General features: G+C 39.2%; 2 protein-coding genes across 2 annotated transcripts; one reads left to right on the top strand and one right to left on the bottom strand.

Moving 5' to 3' along the window:
- The first annotated feature begins 1,595 nt into the window (after positions 1-1,595).
- LOC106536286 (uncharacterized) lies at positions 1,596-3,415 on the top strand. Its single transcript, XM_014033495.1, has 3 exons — positions 1,596-1,666; positions 1,780-1,942; positions 2,255-3,415. The coding sequence occupies exons 1-3, from the start codon at positions 1,596-1,598 to the stop codon at positions 3,209-3,211; spliced, it is 1,191 nt and encodes a 396-aa protein (XP_013888949.1). The 3' UTR covers positions 3,212-3,415.
- A 1,577-nt stretch (positions 3,416-4,992) lies between these two features.
- Positions 4,993-7,569, bottom strand: LOC106536292 (uncharacterized; the record flags this gene model as incomplete). The annotated part of the gene is given in 7 exon segments (XM_014033501.1): positions 4,993-5,510; positions 5,595-5,767; positions 5,966-6,069; positions 6,194-6,304; positions 6,466-6,557; positions 7,247-7,292; positions 7,414-7,569. Coding segments are annotated over 7 exon segments (892 nt in total), but the record flags the coding sequence as incomplete, so codon positions are not given.
- Between the last annotated feature and the right edge of the window lie 2,549 nt (positions 7,570-10,118).

The following is a 10,118-nucleotide window of genomic DNA, read 5'->3' as shown; positions in this document are numbered from 1 at the left end:
TAAAAATATATTTTTAGAAAAGTTACATACTGCACCTTTAACAGCAGTTGGGTACAAAGAAGTTCTGCCCCTCTGTGGCCGTGTTTCACTTTTATTCACACAGGTAGAGATTACATCACAACAAGTTGTCGAATCATAAAACAGTTGCTATGTCATGTCATAAGCATAGAAGCCAATCAGAAGCTGGTTGCTGGAGGCATGTAGTTAGTTAGACAATAGGAAAACATTCTTTCTGTGTTAGTCATACTTGTTTGTGCACTCTTTACCAGAAACTCGGGCGTGTTGGAAAGTTTTGTGGTTAGACTGCTTGTCTAAACTCGTCCTTCTGGTTTWCTTAGCAAGTTGTTTTTTTCCTGCTTACACGCAATGCTCCTTTGTACACGTCAGTAAACCTGAAACACAAATCATGTACTGAAACTAACTTTATTTGAAACATAAAGAGATCTATAAAACATATAAAACTATATAAAAACCTTTTCATACATTTTGCACATTTATAACTTTGTCGAATTATTTGACATTTTACACAACGTCTGATGCAACAAGTTCTCATGAAGGTGAACCATGAGTGAAACTGGAGATTAGACCTGAAACCTGGAATCTGATTCATTCTTTGGTAATGTTGCTCTTTGTTTAATATCTAGTTTATTTATTCTGTCAACAGGTGAATGGCAGCAGGTGTGGATCAGATAATTTATAACATCTGACTTTCTGACTCACCTGTTTCTTTAGAACTGAGTTCTCAACAGTAACCTGGAGTCACTCAGAGTTTAACCACTCCAGTGAGAGCTGCAGATCACGATCTGATGAAGCCAACAGGACCACATCATCCGCAAAAAGCAGAGATGCGATCCTAAGGTCACCAAAAAGGATCCCCTCAACACCTCGGCTCCTTCTGTCCATAAAAGTTATGAACAGAATCGGTGACAAAGAACAACCTTGGCGGAGTCCAACTCTCACCGGAAATGAGTCCGACTTACTATCAGCAATGTGGACCAAACTCTGGCACCAGTCATACAGGGACCTAACAGCCCATATCAATGGGCCTGGTACCCCATACTCCCATAGTACCCCTCACAGGAGTCCCTGAGGGACACAGTCGAACGCCTTCTCCAAGTCCACAAAACACATGTAGACTGGTTGGGCGGACTCCCATGCACCCTCCAGGACCCTGCTGAGGGTGTAGAGCTGGTCCAGTGTTCCACAACCAGGACCAAAGCCACACTGCTCTTCCTGAATCTGAGATTAGACTATCCTACAGACCCTTCTCTCCAGAACCCCTGAATAGACCTTACCAAGGAGGCTTAGAAGTGTGATCCCCCTATAGTTGGAACACACTCTGCGGTCCTCCTTTTTAAACAGGGGGACCACCACCCCGGTCTGCCAATCAGTTACGTCAGAGATAACCACATTTTAGAAATATATTACTGTTCACCTAGTAAAAGACTATACAATGTGTAGTGTTTTTAAAAGTCAGTAGTAAACACCCCAATAAATTCCTTCACTACAGCTGGTCCAAGCTGCCCCTAAAGACCGGTCTGAAGTTAGAACCAGAACCTTTACCTCCGCACCACCTGGAGCTCCCAGACACCAATATGAGGATCAGAACATTTCCTCAGGAGGACAGGACTGAAACTGATTCTGTGGAACAGGTGATTGACAGCAGGTGGGTGGAACTTATTGAGCAATCAGGTGTCATATAAATATTTATATATATTTTTTGGTTTCTACAGAAAGCAAATCTGTGGGAGGAGATTTCCCAGATATCTCATCCCTCAGATGTGTATTTAAAGACCGAGTGAGAGTGACCAGCACCAGCAGCCTTCAGATCCAGCAGATCAGATCCAGCAGCCTTCAGATCCAGCAGATCAGATCCAGCAGCCTTCAGATCCAACAGATCAGAACCAGCAGCCTTCAGATCCAGCAGCCTTCAAACTCCCAGGTAACTCTTCTTCTGCTCTTTGCTTCACTGCAGGTTTTACAGATTAAATATCTCAGAACAGAGTCGTTACAGGAAAGTTTTATAGATCAGATTTTTATGTTCTTCTAATAAGTGAAAGTGAGAGTTTTTATTTTTAATCAGGTAACAAACTATTCTATGATCTGAATAAGGATTTCTTCATTTGTTGTTTTATTTAATTCTAACAGAAAATAAAGATAACTAAAGTTATTTCAGATAGCAGGATCATGAAGCTTTACCAACATTTACTGAGTTTTTAACAATCTGTGTTTATTTTTTCTGATAATCATGCAGGAACCAAACATGTCCAATTTCATCACTGAGCTCCAGGTGTCTCTGACTGAAGAGGAAGCTATTCCTCTGCAAAACAGCGGTTACATTAAGATTCCTCATGCTCTGAACCAAGGAACCAAAGGAAACATCTACCTGTGGTACAAGAAAGGTAGTGGTACACCGGTCACCAGGGTCCAGTTTTCATTTGATGGGAACACCAGCAAGGGTCTGAATGATGCAGGGTTCATAAAGATCGACAAAAACCTGGGTGTTGGAACGGGAAACGAAATCTACGTGTGGTACAGCAATGAATCCACAGAGGCTAAACTTCCCGCCATCACTGATATCAAGATCACTAGCGCAAAGGATGCGGATGACGCAGCTTTTAAGCTGACATCTGGCTGGGATGCACCTGATGCAGCTTATAAGATGGCATCAGGCTGGGAGCCTGTGTCCTCTGAGCTGTACTGGTGGTGGTGTTTGTCTAAAACATGGATCCTCCTGTGGGTGAAGAAAGAGGAAAAAACCTACGTCAAAAAAATCATTGCCACCAATCACTTTGATAATGACCACCAACTTTTCAAAGATGGTTACACCCGACTGGATCAAAACACCAACAGAGGAGCAAAAGAAGCGAAACCAGTCTTCATCTGGTGCCTTTCAACTACTGACCCAGCTGAGGCCATCAGGGATCTGAGCGTCTCCACCAATGATGATCAGGTGCACAACCTTCAAGCTCAACATTTTCAAGAAGTGATCCCGGATCTCAATGAGGGGACCGGAGGAGACAAAGTCCACTTGTGGTACAAAAAGGATGACAGCAAAACTCCCATCATGTCCGTGACCTCGATCTGCAACCTAGAAAATGTGGGGCCATTTGTGAGTGCCGGGGCCATCGTCATCGAAGAAAATCTCAACTCAGGCAATGAATCTGGTGAAAAGATGCTGCTGGTTTTCTACCCTGAGCCGGCAAACTAAAAGAGCTCCTGACAGGAACCAGAACAGAACCTGGTTCTGTTGGACCAGTCTGGTGGTGGTTCTTCTACTGAAATGATGTTTTAAATCTTAGCGTTGTGGTTCTGTTGGACCAACATGTGAAATTCTTCCTGATGAAACCAACAGACTTCAATGATTTTGTATCACTTTATTCTGATTGGATCAATAAAGTCTCAAATCATTCTGCCTCATGTTTCAAGACCGTTTCCTGTTTATATTAAAGAACAAAACTGATCAATAAAACAATAAACTCATTATTAACATTCATCCACAGGTTCAGCAGATATTTCACTAACAGACCATGACAGGCAGGAAATAAACTGAATCAATGAGGAAACATTTGAAAGATTCAGTTCTTTGATGTGAACCTGAAATAAAGATCAGTTTCTCTGTTTTCAGGCAGAATTTACAGCAGAAACAAGCTTTAAGTTCAATTTAAATATAAAACTCTAACTAAACATCACCTTAAGCTACAAAATACAAAAAATGTGCCTTTTGTTAAATCTGGATCTCAGGCTTTTTGTCTCCATCGTCCAGTTTCTGGCAGAACTTGGGTTCATGTGTCCACTCAGAACAGGTAGAGTTGCTTGTTTCCTGTCAGCTTTCATCATGTTGTTGTTAGGGTTGTGGCGGGGCTTTTATAAATAAAAACATATATTTATAATGGGAAAACTGTTTTACCAAATGATCAATATTTTATACCAAAGAAGATTTTTAACCCCATGAAGACAGACCAGGGATTGTTTTGATCTAAAAAATAGTCAACATTTTTTTAAATTAAGAAGGAAAACAAAAAGTAAATTAGAGTCTCTAAAATCTGGAAGTTATAAATAAACTCAATCAGAACCTGAACATCAGGCCGGCGCCCCCTGCTGGCCATCAGGAAACATTGGCTTCAGTTTTCAGACGCACAACCCCAACTCCCTACTTGGGAGCGGCTACGTTTGCTGTGTTTTTGGGAAATTGTAGTCTGTGAGTTTACTATTTTATAGTACTTCTGTGATATTACTACTACTTCTACTTCCTGTTATCTTCTTCATCATCGTCTTTTTCACCAGTAGAAACAGACGGTTGTTGATCACGTGACTCCTGTGATGTGAAAAAAGTGTTTCCATTGCAGTTTTGTGAAAAACACCAATTTCGATACGGCCGAAAAACCACCTCATCCTAGCGCAAAAACATTTTGTCGAAAAATGTAATTTTTTTCAAAATTGACGTTTTTCCATTGAACAAATTTATTTTAGAAATTCTAATTTGCGCATTTTCATGGTCAATGGAAACGCAGCTAGTGATGAACGTCTCCCACCCCATGCATGAAGCTGTGGCTGAACTGGAGAGCTCCTTCAGTGACGACTGCTGCATCAGAGGTGCACAAAAGAGCGTTAGCGCAGATCCTTCCTCCCAGCAGCTGTCAGACTTTATAACCAGCACCATGCCCAAAATTCACAATATCTGTGTACAAAAATCACAAGTGTTTAAACACCTGCTGCTGCAACATTGTTTACAGTCTAAATTTTAGACTGTTACTATTCATTGTAATTACTCAACTGAACAATCATTTCAACTGTACTCTGCTGTAATTGTTCATCTGTGTTTCTTGTCTGTATTGTGATCATGGCTAGTCAGTGTTAATTTTGTGTGTACCATCTATAGTTTGTAAAGTAACTAGTGTATGAACCTCTGTACTGATGCTGCTGTGACACCTGAACTTCCCCTCTGCGGGACAATAAAGGTTATTTATAAAGGTTATTTATATTTCTGTTCTATTCTACTAAATTACAACTCAAACACAAGTTGAGTGACGTATTGTTCTGCAGCTAAAGCTGGCTGTTTTGTTTCAAAATGGTTGAAAATACTTGAAATTTTTAACTTTTTCCCATTTTATTGTTTCACATACACTTGTACTTAGTTCTTACAATCAGAAGTGTCTGGGTATTCAAACGTTAACTTTTATAAAATTACTGACCACATGGGAGGGTGTGTTGACAAAAGAACTACATGTGGGGTTTGAGTACAAAGCACTAAAAGTACTTACACTGTACCAAAGATTTAAATCTACCGGTACATTTAGTCAGTTACCATACACATTAGCCAGATATTCACGACACATGAGGTACAAGCTCCTGCTGTCCAGATCTTGGTTTTCAGTGATGAGATTCTGACAATCCACCAACTGGTCTTCAGTTATTGGGCAGTCAAACTCAGGGACCACCACAGCTCCATGCACATCATCTCCAAAATCAGCTGCAACATCCCAGTCAATATCGGGCTCCTGGATATCCTGAAAGTAGTTATTGTACTTTTAGCTTATTTTTAACAAACACAGTATCAACATTTCTTACAACAAAAAAGGTTTGATAACAACCTCAAGATTCTCCGGCTGGTTGACGGGTTGAAGCAACATTCCTGTTTGCCAGAGCTGCTCAGGGGTTCGGTTCCCTTCAGTTCTGAGCGGGTGGTGGTTCCAACCTTCCACAAAAGCAGCCAGGTCATTCTGAAGTCTGGTAAGGAATGCCAGGTGGACTGCAAACAAATCTTCTGTAAAGGAAAAAGTTTGCAAAGTTGAGAATAAAGTATTCATGATTTCCGTAAGACTTTAATTTTCTAAATGATGTCTATGAAATTAGCCATTATTAAATATTTCTTTAGGTGCTTCCCATTTAATCTCTAAGTTCTGAAACTGAAGAGTGCTACCTTTCTTGTTTGCCCCACAGAACTAACAGGAATGTGCCTTACTGCAAGAGGACACATCAAGTAGGTGGTCCATCTCCAGGAGATTAAGTTCATCGTAATACTTTGACGTCACACAAGTCCTGACATCCCGCCACAAACGCTCGATTCTGAGGACAGAAAATAAAATATAATGAAAAGCAAATCAAGAACTTGGAGACATAACTACATTATGTCTTTTTTTAATTGATGTAATACTGTTAGTGACAGTTGCTAAATTGATTAATACTAAACCTTTGATTATGGACACTTTTTCCCGACATGAAGCTCCCTCGGTCAGTTCCACGAATGGTGAACATGTATCTGGCTATGTCCACGTTCTCTTCCCCCTGATCACCTCTCACCCTGTACGTCACAAAGAGATGACAGAGTTATTCAAATCAGTCGGTCCAAATACAGAAAATGCAATATACACCTTCGAGCATCAGCATATCCATTTCCAAATGGGAACAAAATTAATCTGGTGATAAACAAATTATTTTTTGTCTGCACATTGCAAAATTTACCTTGAAGGTACGCCGTGTATCTCTGTTGTTTTTTTGAATGCTGCAAAAGCTGTTGATGCCAGGTTGTTTGTTGCAGCCTCCAAACACATCACCTACATGATAGGAAAACATATCATACAAGCTGCGTTTCTACTGACCATGAAAATGCGCAAATTAGAATTTCGAAAATAAATTTGCTCAATGAAAACACGTCAATTTCGAAAAAAAATTACGTTTTTCGACAAAATGTTTTTGCACTAGGATGAGGTGGTTTTTCGGCCGTAATGAAATTGGTGTTTTTCGCAAAACTGCAATGGAAACACTTTTTTCACATCACAGGAGTCACGTGATCAACAACCGTCTGTTTCTACTGGTGAAAAAGACGATGATGAAGAAGATAACAGGAAGTAGAAGTAGTAGTAATATCACAGAAGTAGTATAAAAGAGTAAACTCACCGACTACAATTTCCCAAAAACACAGCATACGTAGCCGCTCCCAAGTAGGGACTTGTCTCTGGAAAGCCTCGATAAGACGCCGACGTCTCCTCTGATGATGAGCGCTAGTGTCGTGGTAGCAACATGCTATGTGTTTACATCCATCGCTGCCATGTTTGTAATGACTTATCATGAGAACAAACGTATTCACGTGACTTTAATAACATTTCTTACTTAATGGAAACACTGCAGTTGTGAAACTGTTTTTTCGACATTAACAGAATATCGACAAAGTTTTGCGCACATTTGCAATGGAAACGCAGCTGGTGTCTTACAAAGAGTTGTGAAAAGCAAGGTTAAATCTTACCTTCCTGGAATAACCATCGACTGCACCAAAAAGGACAATGTTGTACCTGGTGGCATTAGTAAATCTCAGTGAGGTTTATTTAAATCAAGGCAACACACTTTTATATTTTTTACAGCTGTACCATCACAGCATTAAACTTTTAATACAGTTAGTAGTAACATACTGACCTTATCAACTTGTGGTTAGTGTCCACGTGCCACAGTGAAAGGGGTCCTCTGACAGAATAAGTTCTCCTCACAATGCAGCCAAGTCCAGTCAGTCTGGAAAGAATTCCCATTGCATCCACGCGATGCATTGATGCTGCGAGTCTTCTCCACTGGACATTGATACCCATCGACCTCAGCCTTCCTTTCACCATCCAATAGCCTGCTGTTGGTATTTCATTATGTATGTGCTGGACTGCATTATCCAGCTCTTCATCTGTAAGATCGCTGTAATTCTCGCTGACAGACTGACTCAATTCTGCCATCCGTTGATGAACTGTTCTGACTGAAATTCCCAGTAATTTTGCGATGCTATTCACTGGCAAATTTAACTGAAGAAGCTCAACTAGTCTCTCTTTTTCTATTAAAAACATGGGACGCCCCCTTGCCCTGGTTACAGTTTCAGCTGTGGTCAGTGGAACATTAGCATGGTCAATGTGGTCCATCACCAGTGTGAGAAAGTCTTGTAGGGCCTGCACAATCTCTGCTTGGATATTTATATGCCTCGACAGTGCTTCCCAGAGGTACAGCTCTTGTCTGCAGGTAAATAATAGAAAGTCCAGGTCCAGAGGTTGTTGTGAAATGCCATGCTCTATTTTTCTCATCAGCCTGGACATCATTTCTTGTCTGAGAATTTCCTGTTGACAAGAAAATACATTAAAAACTATGCTTGGGTGCACATTAAAGACATAAATTAAGACAAATTTAAGTTAAGTGAAACTTAAGTCGTGTCAAAACTAGTACACAATTGTAACAAGGTTGTTACCTCGGGTGTTACACAAATACTAAATGTAATCAGTACCTAAATTTATTCAAAAATAAATCAATATTCTTACAGAAGTTAAGAGTTTTGGTTTTTGGAAACCGTAATAAACAAGACAATAATACAATTAAAATAACTATTGATAATGTTGATTTAGAACGAGTCCATGAGATCAAGTTTTTGGGTGTTATACTGGATGATAAATTTAGCTGGAAACCACAGATTTACCAAGTAAAATCAAAATTAGCCAAAAGTGTTGCTGTCTTCAGGGGAATCAGATCAGTTTTGGAATACAAATCATTGTTTATTTTGTATAATATACTCATTGTACCACATTCGACATATGACATTGTGTGGAAGTTTGGAGTAATACATACAAAACAAATTTACAGCCGTTGTACATGCCATATTTTTCAGACTATAAGCCGCACCTCCAAAAAAAAAAAAAAAAAAACAGTACACCCAAAATTGTCATCAAAAAGTGAATTCAACATCAAAACATAAAAAGCAAACCTTTAGAAATTAAAGTTCGGGGGAATACGGTTCATTTAACTGACCTTGTTTTTGGTAGTTTTCTTTAACAATTTCTGATCCAACAAAACAACAAATCATCTCATTTATGGTCCTCCGGTGCACTGAAACCATCGAAGTCCTCCTCTTCAGTTTCGGAGTTAAACAAGCTGAGAAAAGCTGCGTCACACAGCAGTATCTGTTGTCATCCCGGGGTTATGCTGGCTCTGAAGCTGTGGTATCCTCTTCACGTAGCAGTCCAGCCTTTCAGAACCCGGGCCGAGCTTACGTGCAGTGGCTCTATTTCCCTCCTGTTGCGCAATTATGATAGCCTTCAACTTAAAAGCGGCATCATGGGAAGATCTTCTATTCTTTTCCATGATGAGCGTGTTTGAATTTGAAGAGCAATATTTCGTCGTGTTGTGTCTGCTACTAGCTAAAACAAAATTACGCTTTCGTCTTCTTCCTTTTATTCGCGGCAACCACACCTCCGGCTAAAGAGCCCCCTGGTGGCTGAAGAAAAATAATCCCCGTATAAGCCTCACCGGACTATAAGCCACATGGTTCTAAGTTCAGGAAAAAAGTTGCAGCTTATAGTCCGAAAAATACGGTAATACAAAAAAAAAATCAATTCGAATACTGTATAATGTGGGATATGGGAACATACAAACCCATTATTTTTAAAATCAAGCGTATTGAAATTCTGGGACCGTGTAAAATTTAAAACTGTACAATTCACCAAAATTGTACAATTACCAAATTTCCCTCTGGGATCAATAAAGTATTTTTGAATTTGAATTATGTTTAAAGTAAGAAATCATCAACTTCCACACAACATACAAAAAAATGTTTTGTGACAGAGAGGGGGGTTATAATTTAAGAGGAAAAGGAAAATAAATAAAAAAAACAATGTATTAGAACAACCAAAAAGAGCTTTTGTTTATCTTTGTGTGTGGGGTAGATTTATGGAATGGTTTAAATGATGAGCTTAACAAAAATTACAAACTTAAACCAGCTTAAAAAATGTTTAAAAAGGAGCTTAGTGGGAAATATGTTATGTAGGATGGGTGTCTCAATATTATTTATATCAGAAATGTATAAATAAATGTACATGTAAGGATGAGAAAGTAAGATTTAATGCTCATTTAATGTGGGATTAATGTGTTTATCTGCTGTGAGAACATTTAAATGTTATGAGTTGAGAAGGGCAGGAAATCAAAAGACTTGTATCTTTTACCTGCTCTTTTTCAAACAAAAAATGTAAAAATGACCTGCCTAGAGTGGATTATTAGTTCAAGAACAATTTGATGGTTTCTTTTAATCTTACTTTTTAATTTTGTTTTGTTGCGTAAAGATTATTATAAGGGCAGGAAATCAAAAGATCTTGTATTTTTTA

Source organism: Austrofundulus limnaeus, unplaced genomic scaffold (genome assembly GCF_001266775.1).
Source record: "Austrofundulus limnaeus strain Quisiro unplaced genomic scaffold, Austrofundulus_limnaeus-1.0 Scaffold1756, whole genome shotgun sequence".
Classification (NCBI taxonomy): domain Eukaryota; kingdom Metazoa; phylum Chordata; class Actinopteri; order Cyprinodontiformes; family Rivulidae; genus Austrofundulus; species Austrofundulus limnaeus.
Note: the sequence above shows the minus strand (reverse complement) of the source record. Positions and strands in the feature narration are given on the sequence as shown.